The 23340-nt window shown below is 35.7% G+C and overlaps 1 protein-coding gene and 5 long non-coding RNA genes across 16 annotated transcripts in view; 4 read left to right on the forward strand and 2 right to left on the reverse strand.

Moving 5' to 3' along the window:
- The window catches only part of LOC126926018 (neurexin-1), a 659019-nt gene that overhangs the window by 110502 nt on the left and 525177 nt on the right, over positions 1-23340 (reverse strand). For all 10 annotated transcript variants that reach the window (XM_050742092.1, XM_050742091.1, XM_050742090.1 and 7 more), the window contains one exon: positions 727-1020. In XM_050742092.1, the coding sequence (XP_050598049.1) occupies positions 727-1020 (294 nt within the window). The remainder of the gene's footprint in view (positions 1-726; positions 1021-23340) is intronic.
- Positions 1958-20579, reverse strand: LOC126926067 (uncharacterized). Its single transcript, XR_007714249.1, has 3 exons — positions 20504-20579; positions 10969-15710; positions 1958-4363 (listed from the first exon to the last, which is right to left on the reverse strand). It is a non-coding gene; the product is annotated as an uncharacterized LOC126926067 (long non-coding RNA).
- LOC126926048 (uncharacterized) lies at positions 4137-11946 on the forward strand. Of its 2 annotated transcripts, none has more exons than XR_007714224.1 (3): positions 4137-4237; positions 11282-11506; positions 11810-11946. It is a non-coding gene; the product is annotated as an uncharacterized LOC126926048 (long non-coding RNA). The 2 variants fall into 2 exon arrangements; XR_007714223.1 differs by lacking the exon at positions 4137-4237 and adding an exon at positions 10695-10841.
- LOC126926052 (uncharacterized) lies at positions 8322-9528 on the forward strand. Its single transcript, XR_007714228.1, has 2 exons — positions 8322-8524; positions 9082-9528. It is a non-coding gene; the product is annotated as an uncharacterized LOC126926052 (long non-coding RNA).
- Positions 16243-22388, forward strand: LOC126926050 (uncharacterized). Its single transcript, XR_007714226.1, has 2 exons — positions 16243-16522; positions 22256-22388. It is a non-coding gene; the product is annotated as an uncharacterized LOC126926050 (long non-coding RNA).
- On the forward strand, positions 20648-21187 carry LOC126926049 (uncharacterized). Its single transcript, XR_007714225.1, has 2 exons — positions 20648-20814; positions 21105-21187. It is a non-coding gene; the product is annotated as an uncharacterized LOC126926049 (long non-coding RNA).

The following is a 23340-nucleotide window of genomic DNA, read 5'->3' on the forward strand; positions in this document are numbered from 1 at the left end:
ACTTTTATTATTATATTCATTATCATTATTATATATATAATAATATTGTACAATGTATAAGACACATCTACAAAAGTCATGGTTCTTCGGTAACAATATTATTATACCTCATCACTGTTATCATTGCCATTTCTATTATTATATTCATTATCATTATTATATATATAATAATATTGTACAATGTATAAGACACAGAGATAATAAAAGCGTCTGTCCTTCTGCTTCATACGATACATCAAACTCAACAAATTCAAGTTAAAATATCTACTAAGGTCCCATTACCTTACAAATGAAATTGTACAAAGTAAGTTAAAGTTTCGGTAACAATATTATTTTATACGTTCCTACCATTACTATTACTATTTCGATCATTATATTCATTATCAAACAAATACTGTTACCGAAATAATATTATCTTCCAACAAAGCCAGTCGCTAACGAGTCATCTCATGCGATAGTTTCCATCGACTCACCAGGCAGGTGGCAACTAAGTGAGTGCGGATTTTGTCATTAGGTGCTATTGACAAACTCCGCAATCACTTAGTTGCCAAGCCAATATTTCACGCGCGAAGGAAAAAGTGGAAAAGTATCGGAACGCTAGCTTCGTCCAACGAGTGCTACGGCGATGTTTATCGCATGCTACTAAAGTGCCATCGAAATTTTCCCGCCTCACAGAACACAGCCTGTTATTTGTCCGCCGTGCACATGAAATATTCATGTTTTTACCTTCGTTACACGTCGGCCCAGTAAAACTGGTCATGTCACAGTCGCACGTGTAACTGTTCCATTGTTGCACGCACGTGCCATGATTCGAGCAGAGATCGTGCGTGCACTTTTTCCCAGCGTGCATGCTGGCGTACATGTCGCAGCCAGACTCCACCAGAGAGCTGGGAACCACCGCGTCGGAGATCAGATTGGTGCTCTCGCCACTCAGGTCCAACGACGACAGACAGCCCTCGAAACCGTGTCTGCTGAGTATTTGCTTCGGTAGCTGGCCGTACTGCGACTTCTCCACGCCACCTGAAATTATGCACACGTCGCGTTAGTTGGACAGAAGGTTGCGGTTTCCTTGGACGCTCGGGCAAAACGATAGATTGTCAAACGGTTTGCACGATGGTCGAACGACATTGCAAAGAATCGTTTAAAGTAACGACCTGTTGTTCGTGACTAAAATATTGTTTATCAATGATAGTTAGGTTTTCCTTGCCTGTGAATCATCGTATGCTTTTGTTACGAAGAAACAATTATCCGCAAGTGATAGAAACCAAGCTCGGTTACTTGCATTTGCTTCCGCAAGAATCGCCTCTCTTTTCGCTTTGTTCTACGTTCTCACGATAAATAAATTAATAGTAGTGGTAAATTAGTAATAAAGGAAGCATAATAGTAATAGTGTCATGATTTCATCAACCTTGTTTAAATGTAGATGAAAATGTTTAGAAGAAGAAGAAATATTTAGGAAGAAATTTTTAGAAGTGAAATATTTAGAAATTATTAGAAATATTTTAGAAGTGAAATATTTAGGAAGTGGTCAGATTAGGATCGAAGCTCCAAGATCACAAGTTGATACCATTTGATTATTACATCAATCATACGTATGAATTATAATAATAATGTATAATAATGTAAATAATAATAATGTAATAATAATGTATAATATAAATATAACGTGTGTTCTATAAATCGCTGGCACGAAACACGTGCTTCCTGTGGTTTCCAAATGCACTTGGAGATTCAAGCTGGAAGATGCAAATATTTTTTAACGCTCCTGTCAAACATTAGCGTCTTTTAGCGTTCGCAACAAAATTCTAACTCTGGCAAGTTGCGTAAATACATTGCAGGGAAGCGATTAGCGCAATCTCGAATTCGTGACCGCCGTCCGCGATTTGAAAATCGTTTATCGAATATAACTTGTCCGAGAACCTGCTATAAATTGAAATTTCTATGGACAGAACTAAACAGTTATTTGTGGTCTGCCATTGAAGATCAGTTGGTTTCAAGCAACGTTCAACATTTTGTCATTGACACTTCACAGGTACGGTTCTAGTCATTAGAAACGAGTTAGATTGCTTGAACGAATTGCATTCTGAAAGAGAAACTCCAAACCTAACGTACAAATACAAAGAATGTCTATCGGTTGATAATCGAATCATCACGATATTTTTAATCATTTTCCGAGTATAAATTGGAGCGAGTTAAATTATCTCGCCTAGTGAACAGATCGAAGAATTTTGTACAATTCTCAATTTGTGTCCTCGTTTAACAAAACTGCAATTTTCAAAAATGTCATCGTATTTTTCTTAGAAGTAAATGGTATTATGTTTAAGATTGACCTGTCTTTCTTAGTTCTTAATTTTATAAATCGTTTCTATTTTTTAATGAATTCTATATGAACATAGATGTTTCCAACGTCATTTACCTAATTCGCTGTTTTATCTCGTGAGAGGTTTTCCACGCTTTTTCTCAATCCTGCTAAGGGACAATTAACAGAAATTGCGATTACAACCAACAGGTGCGTGAATTTTCGGAAAGTACCATGAAGAATTGGCTGATAAGTGGAACGCGCGCGATCAGACTTCTCTGCATCTTCCTTCTGGTGCAGTCGTTTTTGGTTACTTCGTCGAATTCTGAACCCGAAACGAACCCTGCGATGCCAGGGATGGCTGTAACCCCTGCGGTGGAATACAGAATTTTACGTAGATGTAACATGGCGTTCAACCCAAAGTTTAGACCCAAATGGTGCAGAAAATTTTCAGTCTCTTAAAATTTATGATTCACATATCTTTGTTCTTGTTCTTCATTGCATTGACATTGCAAGATTCAGAGGACGTTGATTACTAATTGGTCGATTATTAGCTCACTCATTTTCTGTATTCAGGATACTGTTCCTTGTCAATTGAATTACAAAATAAACAAGATAACGCAAACATTGAATTTGTTATGATTTAGATATAAACTCTACTTAGAACATTTTTACAACTACGAAATTCAACCTGCTGATTGACTTACAGATGAATGTGCTTGGAGTATACATTATAGTAAAAGCAACAAATATTTTGATACGATTGGGCTTAGGGTCCAACTATCTCGAAATATAGGACACAGAGTATGTGGAACGAGTTACAATTATACTAAGCCACGCAAACGTATCCATGACAGATCGAGAAGAATTTCAATATTTGAGCGTGGAATTTACTTCTTTTTACCATTCTGCTACCAGAAAGTCTGCTTAAGATCATCCAACGATTTCTGCGACTATTTGAAATCCGCGGAAGTTTCATCAATTCCCTTTGTAGGGTTGACCAAATTATCGTCACAGTTAATCGTCTTTTCTCGCATCACAGGAACGTAACGCGAGTAGATCTACGTGGAGCAGATGCGCAATGAAAGCGAAGGCACAGAGCGTCCAGAAGCTTCAGCGAACGAAATTAAAAGTAATTTTTCAGTCAAGAAATATATGAAGATCTTCGATTAAATGATCTTGCAGAATGCCAGATGAATTTTCCGCATTTGACAACGCTCACGATGCTCGAGAAAAGCGATGTAAACAGACTTTGCCACTTGGAGGAAACGTGACATATTGCGTGAATATACAGCGGCGGCTCACATTAACATTAGGATACTCTTTGAACGGGAATAACTTTGTCAATATGGGACCAAACGACTTGAGTTTCTTCGAGAAGCTACAGTTAGTAGACTGGATGACGTTGAAAGAAGTTTTTGAAAGATCACGACTGGTCCAAGCCGGGAAAAAATGGCGAAGGTCGCTTTTCACGTCCATTTTATCTAACTCTGTAATGAAAATTTTAACAATACGTTCTGTGGATTTATGTCTGCTATATACAGGCTAAAAATGTAACCGAAATCGTTTGGTGCGGAAGTGGGCAATCATCGAAAGATACAAAAATCTTTTAGATTTGTTAGAGGGAAAGGCGGAAAGTGGCGAGAAACTGCGATTCGCACAATTTTCCACCTTTTGTAGCTCGCAGCAACGTAATCCCAAAATTATTTTCTATTAAAGAGCGTTCGAATATTAATATGAGCCGCTGATTATCGCAAACAAACGATCAAGGTAATCGCGAATTTACGACTCTTATTCGAATTGAAAAATTGTTTACGAGCGATTGTTCCGCGTAGCTCGGATATAACGCGTTGGAAAACCATCTATAAATAGGAATTCGCCTAGGTTCAATCAAACAGTTGCTTGGAGCCTCAGAGAATCCTTAACTCTCACGCATCGGTAGGTATACGCTTAAACTCTAATTTCTCAGCTTTAATTCCATTCCTCGTTACATTGCACGTGGTAGAAACGAATCAGATTATCACAATCTCGATTATTTTCTTGTCCAAAAATTGAATATGAAACCTTGTCTTGTTTCATAAATGTAAAAAGAACAAAGATCCTTAGCCTTCCGACTATGAAATCTCGTCACTCGAATTTCCAATTTCTTGAACGTAATTTTTCCCTCGCTTGTCGAACTCCAATTTTCAAAAACGTGGTTCCTTTCTCCCTACCAGTAAGTGGCATTACAGTGACATATTCAGGGACTGAAGCTAATCTAATTGAAATTAATTTGTTGCCAATATCTTGTAGACATAGCGTGGCAGACTAGGTGCCACTGAAAATAAAAATTCCAACATAGCTGACATTAAAAAACAAAAACTACGCTAAGGCTTCCGAGACAGTTTCGTTTCCTCGTGTAACAGAATGCTTATACAGAAAATCCCTTAATTTTTAATTAACCGTAGCTTCTTCAATCTGATTATATTTCCATTGTACTAAGATATAATTAACAAGAATTGGAATTGCATCCAGCAGGTGAATCAAGTTGCAGAAAGCGCCATGAAGAACAAGCTGTTTAGTGCGACATGTATGGCCAGCATTCTATTTGCCATCCTTCTCATCCAATTTTCGATAACTTTATCGAATGCTGAACCTGTTGTGAGCGGCGTGGTGTCACAGGAGGACCGGATGGGCAAAGGCAACATTCCAGCTGCCAGATCCTTTATCAACGTGCCGAGGCCAACTACCACCACACCAAAATGTCCACCTGACCGTCCACAATTTCTCAGTGGACATTGCAGGGCAGTTTTTTAACTCGCGATTATCCAGTTAATAGGTTTCTACGTTTCAAGATTCCGCGAAATCAATTACACTTGTCTCTGTCTCTGTTTGCCTTTCGCCGCTTCGTGAATGATATGCAGTGAACGTTACTCACTTGCTTATTGATTGTGCATATTTATGTAGTAGTATATTTATATATATATATATGTAGTGTGTAATAAAGGGAGTAAAGCTTGCATTTAACGTGTCATGATTTATCAACCTATTTATTTTACTTGTTTTATTTACCTGTTCATTTTATCAACCTGTTTAAATATACCAGGTATGTAAATATGAAACCTGAATTTTTGTATAGAAAATACACGTTTATTGTATGAAAATGATTAAAAATATTTTATTCGAAGTATTGCCCATCGCTAGCTATACATTTTTCCCACCTGTCTGGCAATTGGTGGATGCCACGCCAAGAAAACTGTCGCTCTTTTGAGGCAAACCAGTCATCGAGCTATTTTCGTACATTTTCGTAAGAAGTGAAGCGCTGGTCAGAAAGTGCGTGTTGTCCCATCGATGCAAATTAATAGTAATCGGACGGAGCCAAGTCTGGTGAGTAAGCCGCGCGTGAAAGTATTTCCCAACTGAACGCTTCGATCGTTTCCTTGACCGGTTTTGCTGTATGTGATGGTGCATTATCACGAAGCAAAATTACTTTGTGTTGCCTTTTTTGATATTCTGGTCGTTTTTCACGCGAACCTTGATTCAAATCGATCATTTGTTGTCGGTGGCGCTCAGTATTAACGGTTTCGCCAGGTTTTAACAGCTCATAATAGATCACACGCTTCTGATCCACGTTCTTCGTTCCTCGCGTCAAAATTGACACTTCTGAATTTTTTAAACCACTCAAAGCACTGTGATTTACCAAGAGCATGCTCACCGTAAGCTTCGACAAGCATTCGATGCGATTCTGCACCAGTTATCTTCAAATGGTAACAGAGAATCGATGCTGTCCGCAAATCGTAGTTTCCAGGCACAAAATTCGACATGTTCAACGCTACTACAAACTATGCTGTTGTATGAAACTTGTATTGTTCCGAGTCGAAAATGTTTGTCAGATGTCAACAAAGACTTTTGGCATCAATGACGCAGTTTAGTGATAACTACATTATCAGCTAGGGCCACCTATAGGCAAATTCCGGTTTCATACTTACAGACCTGATACAGGGAAGTATTTAAAAAAGCAACGAAAGAATATTTATGGTCGTACGATTGAATGATCAAGTGGCACCACAAGCTGGTACGTAATTGTCGAGGTTATTAGATGTATAAAGAGAGAAACGCGTGGATAAATTGCAAAGTAGAAAATATATTTTAATACAGAAGCGTAAATACGAGTAGAAATATAATTTGAGCTGGTCCAGATCCGCACGCTAACAGTGTTACCCTATGACTGAAAACCCTGAAACTGTCACGTAAAATTAAGGCTTAGGTTTTAAAGACAAGAAGGCCTACCTGGAAAATATTCATGATAACATATGGAACGATGTTTGAGACTAACAGGCGAGAGACTAAAACTGTCCTATTGTAACTGTAGGAATTTCACCTTATATATAGGCGTTCTTGGACACGTTATATCCGAATTACGCGAAGCGGTCGCTGATAAGCGATTTTCAAATCGCGGACAGCGGTCACGAATTCGAGATTGTACTAATCGCTTCCTTGCAATGTATTTACGCAACTTGCCAAGGTTAGAATTTTGTTACGAACGCTACATAAAAGAGGTAAATGTTTGATAGAAAGGTTAAAAGATATTTGCAGCTTCGAGCTTGGATCTCCACGTGTATTTGGAAACCATAGGCAGCACGTGTTTCGTACCAGCGATTTATAGAACACACGATATATTTAGATGTAATTTAGATATATTTAATAGATTAATTTAATAATTGATAACTTAGATTTATTTTAATGTATTTAGATACATTAAAATATATTTTCATACATTATATTATATTACATTGTATATTATTTATTATATATATTATATATTATCATGTTATATAATATAAATAAGTATTAAAATTATATATTAAAATATTATCATATATTATATATTATTGTTATATAATATAAATAAGTATTGAAATTATATATTAAAATATTATCATATATTATATATTATTGTTATATAATATAAACAAGTATTGAAACTATATATTAAAATATCATATATTATATATTATTATGTTATATAATTTAAATAAGTATTGAAATTATATATTAACATATTATCATATATTATATGTTATTGTTATATAATATAAACAAGTATTGAAACTATATATTAAAATATGATCATATATTATATATTATTGTTATGTAATATAAATAAGTATTAAAATTATATATTAAAATATTATCATATATTATATATTATTGTTATATAATATAAATAAGTATTGAAATTATATATTAAAATATTATCATATATTATATATTATTGTTATATAATATAAATAAATATTGAAATTATATATTAAAATATCATATATTATATATTATTATGTTATATAATTTAAATAAGTATTGAAATTATATATTAGCATATTATCATATATTATATGTTATTGTTATGTAATATAAATAAGTATTGAAATTATATATTAAAATATTATCATATATTATATATTATTGTTATATAATATAAATAAATATTGAAATTATATATTAAAATATCATATATTATATATTATTATGTTATATAATTTAAATAAGTACTGAAATTATATATTAGCATATTATCATATATTATATGTTATTGTTATATAATATAAATAAGTATTGAAATTATATATTAAAATATTATCATATATTATATATTATTGTTATGTAATATAAATAAGTATTGAAATTATATATTAAAATATTATCATATATTATATGTTATTTTTATATAATATAAATAAGTATTGAAATTATATATTAAAATATTATCATATATTATATGTTATTTTTATATAATATAAATAAGTATTGAAATTATATATTAAAATATTATCATATATTATACATTATATGTATACAGATATTCTATTATATTAATATATTAAAGATATTAAAATGCTCCACAAATACTCCAATATGATAGCAATATCGCAGAAGCAAACATTTTATATGAATGGGACTATTTGTACAATGCTTTAAGATTCCATCGGGTGGAAGAAATCGCAACGAGTTGTGCGAACACATTTGCGAGGAAGCGATTAGTGCAATCTGAAATTCGTGACTGTTGTCCATGGTCGGAAAATTGTTTATCAGCGACTGGTTCGCGTAGCTCGGATACAACGTGTCCAAAAACAGCCTATAAATTGAAATTGGTATAGATAGAAACGAACAGTTACTCGGAGTCTGCCACTGAAAATTAGTTAGTCTCGAGTTAGTAGTCAACATTTCGTCATTGTTACTTTACAGGTATGATTCTATTCGTTATGGCCACTTACAAACGAATTAGATTATTTTTGAACGAATTGCAACAGGAGTTGAAGAACTTTCTAAAAGAGATACTTCAAACCTAACGTACAAATGCAAAGAATATCGATCGGTTGATATTTTTATTCATTTTCCGAATATAAAAGAAACAAAGATCTTCGATCTGTCGACTAGGCAAGATGATTTAACTCGCTCCAATTCCCAATTTACGCCCCCGTTTAACGAAACAGCAGTTTTCCAAAATATTATCTTATTCTTCTTAGAAGTAAATGGTATTATGTTCAAGATTGATCTGTCTTTCTTAATTCTTAATTTTATGAATATACGCTATAACAGATTTTGAAACAATTTAATTATCAATTTGAATATAGATGCTTCCAACATCATTTACCTAATTCGCTGTTTCGTCAGATGGGCAATTTTTTGACAGTTCCTCAACAGTAGTTTCTCAACTCGTAGTTGGTGATAATTTCTCCAATCGCATCGTTTTTTCATCATGCTAAGAGACAATTAATAGAAATTGCATTTACATCCAACAGGTGCATCAATTTCCGGAAAGTACCATGAAGAACTGGCTGATAAGTGGAACACGCGCGATCGGTCTTTTCTACATCTTCCTGCTCGTGCAGTCGTTTTTGGTTACTTCGTCGAATTCTGAACCTGATGACATCTTTATGATGTCACGGAAGGCTGGAGTCACTGGACCAGCTGCTAGAATCCGCGCTCGAAAAGTTACAAAGCCAAAGAAATGTAATAAGAAACATTAAGATTCCACAAATTTATATGATTGACGAACATCTGCGTTTCTGTTCCCCATCGTTTTGATTATCGACTTTCACTTTGAACCTTGAGGACCATTGACGTTGCAAGATTCAAAGGTCGTTGATTATTAATTGGTCGATTATTAGCTCACTGATTTTCTGTATTCAGAATCCTGTTCCTTGTCAATTGAATTACGAAGAATGCAATAAACAAGATAACGAAAACATTGAATTTGTTATGATTTAGATATAAACTCTACTTAGAACATTTTTACAACTACGAAATTCAACCTGCTGATTGACTTACAGATGAATGTGCTTGGAGTACACATTATAGTAAAAGCAACAAATATTTTTATACGATTGGGGTTAGGGTCCAACTATCTCGAAATATAGGACACAGAGTATGTGGAACAAGTTACAATTATACTAAGCCACGCAAACGTATCCATGACAGATCGAGAAGAATTTCAATATTTGAGCGTGGAATTTACTTCTTTTTACCATTTTGCTACCAGAAAGTCTGCTTAAGATCATCCAACGATTTCTGCGACTATTTGAAATTCGCAGAAGTTTCATCAATTCCCTTTGTAGGGTTGACCAAATTATCGTCACAGTTAATCGTCTTTTCTCGCATCACAGGAACGCAACGCGAGTAGATCTACGTGGAGCAGATGCGCAATGAAAGCGAAGGCACAGAGCGTCCAGAAGCTTCAGCGAACGAAATTAAAAGTAATTTTTCAGTCAAGAAATATATGAAGATCTTCGATTAAATGATCTTGCAGAATGCCAGATGAATTTTCCGCATTTGACAACGCTCACGATGCTCGAGAAAAGCGATGTAAACAGACTTTGCCACTTGGAGGAAACGTGACATATTGCGTGAATATACAGCGGCGGCTCACATTAACATTAGGATACTCTTTGAACGGGAATAACTTTCTCAATATGGGACCAAACGACTTGAGTTTCTTCGAGAAGCTACAGTTAGTAGACTGGATGACGTTGAAAGAAGTTTTTGAAAGATCGCGACTGGTCCAAGCCGGGAAAAAATGGCGAAGGTCGCTTTTCACGTCTATTTTATCTGACTCTGTAATGAAAATTTTAACAATACGTTCTATGGATTTATGTCTGCTATATACAGGCTAAAAATGTAACCGAAATCGTTTGGTACGGAAGTGGGCAATCATCGAAAGATACAAAAATCTTTTAGATTTGTTAGAGGGAAAGGCGGAAAGTGGCGAGAAACTGCGATTCGCACAATTTTCCACCTTTTGTAGCTCGCAGCAACGTAATCCCAAAATTATTTTCTATTAAAGAGCGTTCGAATATTAATATGAGCCGCTGATTATCGCAAGCGAACGATCAAGGTAATCGCGAATTTACGACTCTTATTCGAATTGAAAAATTGTTTACGAGCGATTGTTCCGCGTAGCTCGGATATAACGCGTTGGAAAACCATCTATAAATAGGAATTCGCCTAGGTTCAATCAAACAGTTGCTTGGAGCCTCAGAGAATCCTTAACTCTCACGCATCGGTAGGTATACGCTTAAACTGTAATTTCTCAGCTTTAATTCCATTCCTCGTTACATTGCACGCGGTAGAAATGAATCAGATTATCACAATATCGATTATTTTCTTGTCCAAAAATTGAATATTGAAACCTTGGCTTGTTTCATAAATGTAAAAAGAACAAAGATCCTTAGCCTTCTGACTATGGAAATCTCGTCACTCGAATTTTCAATTTCTTGAACGTAATTTTTCCCTCCATTTGTCGAACTCCAATTTTCAAAAACGTGGTTCCTTTCATCCTACCAGTAAGTGGCGTTACAGTGACATATTCAGGGACTGAAGCTAGTCTAATTGAAATTAATTTATTGCCAATCTTGTGGACATAGCGTGACAGGTTCAGTGTCACTGAAATGATCAACTCAAACGGAAAATATATATAAGAAATTGCATCTGCTGCAAATTCAGAAACTCAAGCCAACTTCCAAGAAGCGCCATGGGAAACTGGTTCAGAGGAATAATGTGTTTAAGCAACGTTCTCTTCGTCGTCGTTCTTATCCAACTTTTGGTGGTTTCTTCATATTCCGAGGCTGTCGACGACAATGTGGAACTAGGGGAAGCACGGAATATTATCGTGCCGCGCCAGAAATGTCCACCTGGTCAGGTGATGACTCCAAGGGGATGCGCACCCTCGTAAGTTCACTGTTCGAATGTTTACATCCTCCTTACTTTTTATCGTTACCGAATTGATTATTTTTCCAATATATTAAAACGCTTGTTACAATTGGTAGAAAGACGAGTGTTGCTTATTTAACTCACATAATTTTTCTTCCCAACAATTAAACATTCTACCATTAGAATAATAATTCGACTAACCGACGAACGAAACAAAGACGAAACCCTGTTAGCAATTAGAAACTCTCAAAATTAAAACAGAAGATAATTAAAATTGCGCTTAGAATGCTGTTACTGTTACTGAATTTCTCTATGTTCCAGTGGGCCCAGCGGATAAACTCGAAGCAAGAGGAACTGGATTCAACCGCATCGGCAAAGCGATGAATGTACTTGCTACATTTTATATGCTATAGGAATTCTATTTCTTGTTTCGATTTGAATAAACGGAATATACAAAACACTCGTTCAACTTGCCATTTCCCATAAATTCCAATCGATTTCGCGTCAATCCAAGGACCTGCACCACTTGCTTATGGCTAGTCGTTGACAAACAAAACAAGCAAACGCGATTCTTCATGACATCGATGAATGGTATAGTCGAATTATTCTGGAAGACCCGGTACGATGATCGGTACGCGAAATGAAGGATAATTCCGAACCAAACAACTTGACGAACGAGTCGCTGCGAGCGAGAAGCTGCGATTTTTCATTGCGACTGTAAAAACGCGCCGAGCTGCTTATTATTTACCAACGCTATCTCTATCACTTGTTTATCGAGTCGTACCGTTGGCGAACGTTAGAAAAATAATGAAGCGAATGTGGGAGACCGGCGCAAGGGGACAGCCAACTGTTTATGAATCTAATCTGGTTTCTGATAGAATAAATACGGTTTATAGGTCAGGCGCGTTGTTCATTTCAGTTACCTGGTAACGCATTCGCTTCGTCAATCGGATCATCTTTCGCGTAATCGTAGTCGGTTACTGGTGAAACTTCCTTTACAATTCCAACTATCCAGACAGACTTCTGTCGGTTTCTTAGAAATTCGTAGTATCGCTAACGTGATAGTAAGTACCGATCGAGTTAATAACGTTAGTGCGACGGAAATAGTGTGGAATAATTAGACATTATCGTAATTGGAATGTCAGCAATTGAAATTGCCCTGATCGTGAAATATAAACGTTTGACGAAGCAGACCGGGGAATATATTTTTGACGAGTATACTCGTGACGAAGGAATGGCAATGTTTCGCGTTACGACGAGTATACTCGTCATGCGTGAAAAATAGTTACAATTTATTGATTAAACTGCAATTTAGTATCTTGATTTAATCGCAGTAAACCGTAGTAATAAAATTGGAAAGTAAAATGGAAATTTCATTGCAATTTAATTGTACATTACAACAACCAACTCTGTGTTTGACGAATATACTCGTCGTTCACTCTCTGCCACACATTTTAGGTTCGCATTTTTCGATCAGATCGCAACAGCTTGATCGACATGTCATTTTCTATCGCTTGTATCTTCCTCGTGATTATCGTATCGTCAACGTATGGTTCCCTGGAACAAGATAGCAGCAGTACGTGGATAATTTATGCACGACAATTTATGTAACATTTACACACCATAAGAATTGTATCGTTCAATGGTGGCATGTAAAACACACGTAACAAGCTTTCTAACTTTGTCATTCTTCAGATCTCACGTTGAGACTGGAAATAAGGATCGAATACATTCTCGAAATACCCAAGTTGGATGCACCTGGCGATTCTCACACCTATTACATAATAGCTCCTCCTCTGAGGAGGTGTCCTGCAGGTAAACGAAGGGATCCTTTGGGAAGATGCAGGACTATATGGTAAGTCCCCTGCTATGTTTTCCAATAGCTTTTTATTTATTTATCCACATTCTTCTTCGTGTACTTTCTGATTAACGCCACATCGGCACATTTGATGAGTCGGGAAATATTTGAATATTTAAAAATTGTGTTATCTGTGTTACACAGGCCGAGCTGTTGTTTAACATAATCACCTCAATTATTCTCGTGGCGAATAAAAATGTTTTGCCATGGACCATACGACCTCGAGAGACTTCCAACTTGACACCTGACTTTCCCCGCGTTTTTCATTTATTAAGTAAGTTCACAGTGCTAAGTATAATTTATCCACTAACACCATAAAACATATTTCTCTTCATTTCTCTTCTTTTTTGTTCCCTTATCGTCACCCATTTACCGCTACATCCCGTTAGTGAAGCTAAAATTAAACGAAATCCAAAATACTCGGCAAACGAGTAAAGTAAGAGGAAACTGAGTAAATGTGCAAAAATAAAAATTGCTTTCTGACGGAAATATCGCGGTTAGAAGTTGGATATACAAGAGGCGAAACGCTTGAATTGCGTTCTTCATTCGACAGTGACCAGTTGTGCGTCTATTTTCGTATTCGGCCTCTTAAGCATCTCATTAAATAGCTCGTGGACTTTTAATTTAACGACGATTGATCGTAAAGGCTACATAGCGAAGAACAGCAAGAATCTACGATAACACGAAATCGTTCAGTGGATCATTTGCAGAAATTTCAAGATTATATCGATCCATTTTTCAAAAAAGTATCATGATGAATCGATCGTTTCACGTATCGTGTCCGATCAACGTGTTTTTCGTTCTTCTTGTCGTGCAACTGTCGTCCACTGTTCAGACGATCGACGATAAATTGGAAAAATACTCCTCTTGGCCAAAGGACGTCTCTCCATTATTTGCACTGTCAGAAATCAGAAATCGATCGCCCAAACGTTACACGGCGGAAGATCAGCAGGGAACGAACGAGATGAATACCTTGGTAACGGACGTCGATAACGTGGAATCGTTGGAGAATGGAAATTCCTATAAGAAGAAAACTAATCGGGTGGGAAAAATGATGGATCGTTGGATTCGAAGAAAGAAGCACCTAATCGGTCTATCTCGTTTGTTTCGTGGTTTCAAGTGTCCCAGAGGCATGCTGAAAGATCATCGGGGAAAATGCAGAAAACCTTACCAGTAGTATATTTCTCGATGTTAATTTCATATTTTGAATATTCAACATAATCGCAGTTATTTTACTATCGACGATTAATCTGCCAATTCATGAACACGCCGAGTTGCTACGAATTTTCCAATTCTTCGTTCGTCAATTAATGCGAAGAAGAATTGATCGAAGAATTTCTAAGCATTTTGTGTTTTTTAAAATTTTGTAGCTATAAATGTTCTTAGAAATTTTATTAAAGTGTATGGTATTCAACACATTCATGGATATTTTACTTTTGAATATTCCTCTAAAAATTGATGGACACATCCTGACTTTTGCAGATTCTGTAAATAACATCAAACTTACATATGAAAAATGTATATGCATTGGCAAATCAATTGTGCTACTTTAACTTTGTATTGTTTAAAAACATCAGAAAAATATAAGCAATCTATCTGCAGTTTCTGAAGGTTTTTTAAATTTTTGTGGCCATAAATGTTCTTAGAAATTTTATTAAAGTGTATGGTATTCAACACATTCATGGATAATTTACTTTTGAATATTCCTCTAAAAATTGATGGACACATCCTGACTTTTGCAGATTCTGTAAATAACATCAATCTTACATATGAAAAATGTATATGCATTGGCAAATCAATTGTGCTATTTTAACTTTGTATTGTTTAAAAAGATCAGAGAAATATAAGCAACCTATCTGCAGTTTTCTGACAGTTTTCTTTCGTTCACCTATTGCACTCTGCTTTGTACAAATCCTTCGCCTCGTTTGAAGCAATCGTAATGGATTTTACAATTAAATATTTTACGACGACGATGATAAACGATATCACGACGGTTGTGAGATTATAACGGGTGTCGCGCTTTATACAATTTACATTTCTATCGTGTTATAAATATTTCATTAAAATTTCCGATATTTTATACTGTCCGCGCTATTTCTCGCGTAACGACGATAAATGAAAATGATCATTTGCCATGATTTTTGTCGACTAATTATCAGTTCTATGAGAGTAGAACCTTTCGGGATATAAATAGGTAGCCTTGAAGAACAGGCGTAATTTTTTATCTCAATCCTTTTCAAGCTGTTTGCTAATGTTTTAAGCTGGCACACGATAACGGAAAGGCTAATCAATTAATCGGTTCACTCTTTTTACAAATTTCTCCAGCGATCGAACTCGCTAGCAAACTAATATCACCTCGAACACCTTAAAACCGAGTTATCAGGCGAAAATATGTCTCTTCTAAACGCTACAACTTATTGTTCTGAAGATTGGCGACGATAAGTGAGCGTTGCTCGCAAGCTACGGTCTTTCTATTTTTTCCATTTTTTATTTTTACCATGTGCAAGTTTCTAATTGGTCTGGGTGGTTGGTTGGAGGTGGTTCGAGAGACGTTGAAGAGGGGATTTTCGGTGTTATAAATTATTTTGCGAACCTTGCGAAGTAGGTTGCCTCATTTTTCTGCCTATGGTGACCCGCTGTCGACGAAATATTTGCAACGCTTTTTACACGCTTTTACACCTGGTAAGTCTTCTGCTCAGCCGCGAGTCTTTGAAACTTTTAACTTGAAACTTAAACGGAAGACGGTGCAGATTCGACCATATGCGTTTAACGTATAGTTGAAAAACATGACAGATTTTCCAATTTTCTTCTCATTTTCAATCGTACAATTTTGCACCTGCGTTGGTCATTTCGTTTGGGAACGCGTTAGCAACTCTGATATCGCCTGTCATCACTGCACCGGATATTCTTTCAGTATAGCGGCATTCAAAAAGTCTCAGCAACTTTCTAAGTACAATGTGAAATTGTTTCAGCGATATGTCATTTTGGACGAGTAGTTTCTTCATTTTTACAATTCTGTTGGCAACAACGTTGACGTTATCGAAATGCGAGACAATGGACAATTCAAATAGATTGACACCTCCACAACTCAACTTTAGGAATATAATTAAAGTTCCTCCACGCCCATGTCCTGAACATCAGAAAAGGAATAACTTGGGAGAGTGCAGAAAAATCTAGTGAGTATGCTGCTACATCTTCCAACATTTACTCCAGCTTTGGTTAAATTACAGAAAAAAGCGAGTTTGAATAAAGTTTAGTTAATTGGTCAATCACAATTAAGTAAAGTTTATTCGAACTGAAAGATACAGAATTGCATTTAATTTGGACGTAACGTAGACAAAGTAGCTTTATTTAGATCAGGTAAGTCGCTTTTGAACAATTTTTTATTTTATTCAACACTCTGGAATAAGATGACTAGTAGTTAATTTGGACTTTGAGATGTTCATTCGAATGTTAAGTATGTAATGAAATATATTTCATTCGTGTACTTGAGCTGTGTGCGATCAGACCAAATTATTTTACGAAGATAATTTTGAAAATTGCTTTAATTTCCATTAAGTGCAATAAGTCTGCGAACTTGCGTACACCAGGTTGCTTTGGCACCAGAGAATTGAAAATTATTTCAGACGTTATTTATTCGAATATAAAATATCATTCGATGGTTAATTTTGCTCACTCGATACAAACGTATAAACATTCTAAAGTAACAGCCAAGTAGAACAAGACGAAATAGTCCTTCATTTAAAACAATAGCCAAGCCCCAATTACTTTTATCTTACTTTTTGATAAACTGTCTGATAGTTGATTATATTGCAAATTATAATAACACTGACTTCGAACAAATCGCTTTTTACCTACGTATATAAACGAATGATGTTACGACAATGACAGCAGAAAATAGTTGGATATGCAAACTACAAAAAAGTAGCAAGAAACGTGGAAATAAACGCAGGGACAAACGAAAGCATTTAACGTATCCAATTAATTTCATCCATTTTGCAATCGTTTTAGATCAACTCTTATAACAAATACTTTAATACAAAAACACAAAATAAATAAAATAAAATTTCTTCGCAACGACGACTTGTAAAATTAATTTCACATTTTCTTCTCACGTTTCAGTGGAGTTCCTCTGAACGATTGAGAGTTTCCAGCTGCAAAAATCGTGGATCTGTTTGCGATAATTTTCACGTTACGAATAATTTCCTCTCTTTTACGTCTGTAGCTACGATGAAATAAATCATTTTAAAAACAACATATGTATAATGTTTGTTTCATTCGCGCTGTACTTGCTAGTCGTTTACAAGTTTTCTGTCCGACGATGATACACGCCGATCGCGATGAAGCTTCGCTGCAGCTACCCGCAACGATTTATCGGTAACACGCTGCTCGTTTTTCGCTTTGAAGGGAGAAATTAACCCTTTTTATTATTTTTTGATGTGAAGCGAACAGAAGTCATAGCGTATCGCGAGAGTGAAATCCGCAGGAAAAATCACTTGTTTGCGTAAGAAGACTCGATTTGCGTGAAATGGCTCGGATAAAAGGGACGATCTGTCCCTTAGGATAAAAGGCAGGCCCCTTAGGGAGCTGCGACCAACGCTTACGCAGTGTTTCATGAAAATCGGCGCGTGCACGTAGAATATATTTTCCACGATATGTTATTAAGGAAATTGAAAAAAATCGTGGAAAACACGATTAGAAGATTAGTAAATAAAACACAGACAGTAAGCAGATTGTTGATTATGAGTGTACGCTACTTCCGGATTTTTTACGCGAGATGCAACTACAAAACAAAAAACAATCTCATATCTATTTCATTTTTTCGCGATCTCCGATGCTTCTGAGCAACTGGTGAACAACGTGAAGTCGTTTGCCAGCGATAGCGAAGAGTCACGAGTTTGTTCAAGTTTGTTACCGTACGCGTAAAATGCTCGTTTTATTTCCCGACCACGCTCCGTCATGAACAAAAAGTTATCATCGCTTTGAGGTTGTTTTACGGTTTCGTTTTACAGTTTTGTCTTTGTCTTTTCAAATATTTTACGTTCACTCGGTTGCCTTCGGATGCACTCGGAATATTTTTCCATAGCTCGTCCGCAGTTTTCGCGCTGATTACAGAATGCTTTTCCGTTCTGTTTCTCGACATTCTGAACCGTAAAACGTCGGTTTCGATCGACCAGTTAGCTGTTGCGACCTCTGTGAAAACTGTGAAAAGCGTGGACGAAAAAGTGAGCGATGATGAGTATACTCGTCAAACACAGAGTACGCGTGGCTGTCATAGCGTAGAAATAAGCTGCAACGAAATGGCTGTTTTATTTTTCTTACGCGTGACGAGTATACTCGTCGTGAAGAAATGGCAATATTTTCTGTTACGACGAGTATACTCGTCAAGCGTGAGAAGAATAAAACAGTCATTTCGTTGCAACTTATTTCACACGCTAAATATACACAAAATATTGCCATTTCTTCACGACGAGTATACTCGTCGGAAGCAGCTAACTGGTTACAGCTTGTGTACCATGGAACTTTGAATATCCGAGCTAATACACGTCGATCGGATAATCGAATCGCTTAGCTTTCACATTTGTGAAGATTAGAAGAGAATATTACACATCTCGAGTTTACTGTTTTGTAAAAATTCACGTTGGACAGAGATAATTTCCGCGTAAGAATAAAATAATTCCCTTCAGATTACATTTTCGTTGGTCAATTTTCTTTACAAGCAACGTATAAAGTAGAGAATATCTTGCGTTTTTCTTGTTTGGAAGAACATAAACTGAGATTGGCAGCTTTAATACAATAAGTAGGTCAGAAAACAGAATCAGAAAAGAAATGAATGAAACGAGTGTGTAACAAACATAGCAAACATATCTCAGATAGCTTTAAAAGTCTGCAAACTTTTGTGGCCATAAATGTTCTTAGAAATTTTATTAAAGTGTATGGTATTTTACACATTCATGGATATTTTACTTTTGAATATTCCTCTAAAAATTGATGGACACATTCTGACTTTTGCAGATTCTGTAAATAACATCAATCTTACATATGAAAAATCTATATGCATTGGCAAATCAATTGTGCTATTTTAACTTTGTATTGTTTAAAAACATCAGAGAAATATAAGCAATCTAACTGCAGTTTCTGACAATTTCTTAAATCTTTGTGGCTATAAATGTTCTTAGAAATTTTATTAAAGTGTATGGTATTCAACACATTCATGGGTATTTTACTTTTGAATATTCCTCTAAAAATTGATGGACGCATCCTGACTTTTGCAGATTCTGTAACTAACATCAAACTTACATGTGAAAAATGTATATGCATTGGCAAATCAATTGTGTTACTTTAACTTTGTATTGTTTAAAAACATCAGAAAAATATAAGCAATCTATCTGCAGTTTCTGAAGGTTTTTTAAATTTTTGTGGCCATAAATGTTCTTAGAAATTTTATTAAAGTGTATGGTATTCAACACATTCATGGGTATTTTACTTTTGAATATTCCTCTAAAAATTGATGGACACATCCTGACTTTTGCAGATTCTGTAAATAACATCAATCTTACATATGAAAAATGTATATGCATTGGCAAATCAATTGTGCCATTCTAACTTTGTATTGTTTAAAAAGATCAGAGAAATATAAGCAATCTATCTGCAGTTTTCTGACAGTTTTCTTTCGTTCACCTATTGCACTCTGCTTTGTACAAATCCTTCGCCTCGTTTGAAGCAATCGTAATGGATTTTACAATTAAATATTTTACGACGACGATGATAAACGATATCACGACGGTTGTGAGATTATAACGGGTGTCGCGCTTTATACAATTTACATTTCTATCGTGTTATAAATATTTCATTAAAATTTCCGATATTTTATACTGTCCGCGCTATTTCTCGCGTAACGACGATAAATGAAAATGATCATTTGCCATGATTTTTGTCGACTAATTATCAGTTCTATGAGAGTAGAATCTTTCGGGATATAAATAGGTAGCCTTGAAGAACAGGCGTAATTTTTTATCTCAATCCTTTTCAAGCTGTTTGCTAACGTTTTAAGCTGGCACACGATAACGGAAAGGCTAATCAATTAATCGGTTCACTCTTTTTACAAATTTCTCCAGCGATCGAACTCGCTAGCAAACTAATATCATCTCGAACACCTTAAAACCGATTTATCAGGCGAAAATATGTCTCTTCTGAACGCTACAACTTACTGTTCTGAAGATTGGCGACGATAAGTGAGCGTTGCACGCAAGCTACTGCCTTTCTATTTTTTCCATTTTTTATTTTTACCACGTGCAAGTTTCTAATTGGTCTCGGTGGTTGGCTGGAGGTGGTTCGAGAGACGTTGAAGAGGGGATTTTCGGTGTTATAAATTATTTTGCGAACCTTGCGAAGTAGCTTGCCTCATTTTTCTGCCTATGGTGACCCGCTGTAGACGAAATATTTGCAACGCTTTTTACAGCACCTGGTAAGTCTTCTGCTCAGCCGCGAGTCCTTGAAACTTTTAACTTGAAACTTAAACGGACGACGGTGCAGATTCGACCATATGCGTTTAACGTATAGTTGAAAAACATGACAGATTTTCCAATTTTCTTCTCATTTTCAATCGTACAATTTTGCACCTGCGTTGGTCATTTCGTTTGGGAACGCGTTAGCAACTCTGATATCGCCTGTTATCACTGCACCGGATATTCTTTCAGTATAGCGGCATTCAAAAAGTCTCAGCAACTTTCTAAGTACAATGTGAAATTGTTTCAGCGATATGTCATTTTGGACGAGTAGTTTCTTCATTTTTACAATTCTGTTGGCAACAACGTTGACGTTATCGAAATGCGAGACAATGGACGATTCAAATAGATTCACACCTCCACTCATCATAACACCAGATATAATTAAAGTTCCTCCACGCCCATGTCCTGAACATCAGAAAAGGAATAACTTGGGAGAGTGCAAAAAAATCTAGTGAGTATGCTGCTACATCTTCCAACATTTACTCCAGCTTTGGTTAAATTACAGAAAAAAAGCGAGTTTGAATAAAGTTTAGTTAATTGGTCAATCACAATTAAGTAAAGTTTATTCGAACTGAAAGATACAAAATTGCATTTAATTTGGACGTAACGTAGACAAAGTAGCTTTATTTAGATCAGGTAAGTCGCTTTTGAACAATTTTTTATTTTATTCAACTCTCTGGAATAAGATGACTAGTAGTTAATTTGGACTTTGAGATGTTCATTCGAATGTTAAGTATGTAATGAAATATATTTCATTCGTGTACTTGAGCTGTGTGCGATCTGACCAAATTATTTTACGAAGATAATTTTGAAAATTGCTTTAATTTCCATTAACTGCAATAAGTCTGCGAACTTGCGTACACCAGGTTGCTTTGGCACCAGAGAATTGAAAATTATTTCAGACGTTATTTATTCGAATATAAAATATCATTCGATGGTTAATTTTGCTCACTCGATACAAACGTATAAACATTTTAAAGTAACAGCCAAGTAGAACAAGACGAAATAGTCCTTCATTTAAAACAATAGCCAAGCCCCAATTACTTTTATCTTACTTTTTGATAAACTGTCTGATAGTTGATTATATTGCAAATTATAATAACACTGACTTCGAACAAATCGCTTTTTACTTACGTATATAAACGAATGATGTTACGACAATGACAGCAGAAAATAGTTGGATATGCAAACTACAAAAAAGTAGCAAGAAACGTGGAAATAAACGCAGGGACAAACGAAAGCATTTAACGTATCCAATTAATTTCATCCATTTTGCAATCGTTTTAGACCAACTCTTATAACAAATACTTTAATACAAAAACACAAAATAAATAAAATAAAATTTCTTCGCAACGACGATTTGTAAAATTAATTTCACATTTTCTTCTCACGTTTCAGTGGAGTTCCTCTGAACGATTGAGAGCTTCCAGCTGCAAAAATCGTGGATCTGTTTGCGATAATTTTCACCTTACGAATAATTTCCTCTCTCTTACGTCTGTAACTACGATGAAATAAATCATTTTAAAAACAACATATGTATAATGTTTGTTTCATTCGCGCTGTACTTGCTAGTCGTTTACAAGTTTTCTGTCCGACGATGATACACGCCGATCGCGATGAAGCTTCGCTGCAGCTACCCGCAACGATTTATCGGTAACACGCTGCTCGTTTTTCGCTTTGAAGGGAGAAATTAACCCTTTTTATTATTTTTTGATGTGAAGCGAATAGAAGTCATAGCGTATCGCGAGAGTGAAATCCGCGGGAAAAATCACTTGTTTGCGTAAGAAGACTCGATTTGCGTGAAATGGCTCGGATAAAAGGGATGATCTGTCCCTTAGGATAAAAGGCAGGCCCCTTAGGGAGCTGCGACCAACGCTTACGCAGTGTTTCATGAAAATCGGCGCGTGCACGTAGAATATATTTTCCACGATATGTTATTAAGGAAATTGAAAAAAATCGTGGAAAACACGATTAGAAGATTAGTAAATAAAACACAGACAGTAAACAGATTGTTGATTATGAGTGTACGCTACTTCCGGATTTTTTACGCGAGATGCAACTACAAAACAAAAAACAATCTCATATCTATTTCATTTTTTCGCGATCTCCGATGCTTCTGAACAACTGATAAACAACGTGAAGTCGTTTGCCAGCGATAGCGAAGAGACGAGTTTGTTCAAGTTTGTTACCGTACGCGTAAAATGCTCGTTTTATTTCCCGACTACGCTCCGTCAAGAACAAAAAGTTATCATCGCTTTGAGGTTGTTTTACGGTTTCGTTTTACAGTTTTGTCTTTGTCTTTTCAAATATTTTACGTTCATTCGGTTGCCTTCGGATGCACTTGGAATATTTTTCTATAGCTCGTCCGCAGTTTTTGCGCTGATTACAGAATGCTTTTCCGTTCTCTTTCTCGACATTCTGAACCGTAAAACGTCGGTTTCGATCGACCAATTAGCTGTTGCGACCTCTGTGAAAACTGTGAA

The sequence above is a fragment of the Bombus affinis genome, chromosome 17 (genome assembly GCF_024516045.1).
Source record: "Bombus affinis isolate iyBomAffi1 chromosome 17, iyBomAffi1.2, whole genome shotgun sequence".
Classification (NCBI taxonomy): domain Eukaryota; kingdom Metazoa; phylum Arthropoda; class Insecta; order Hymenoptera; family Apidae; genus Bombus; species Bombus affinis.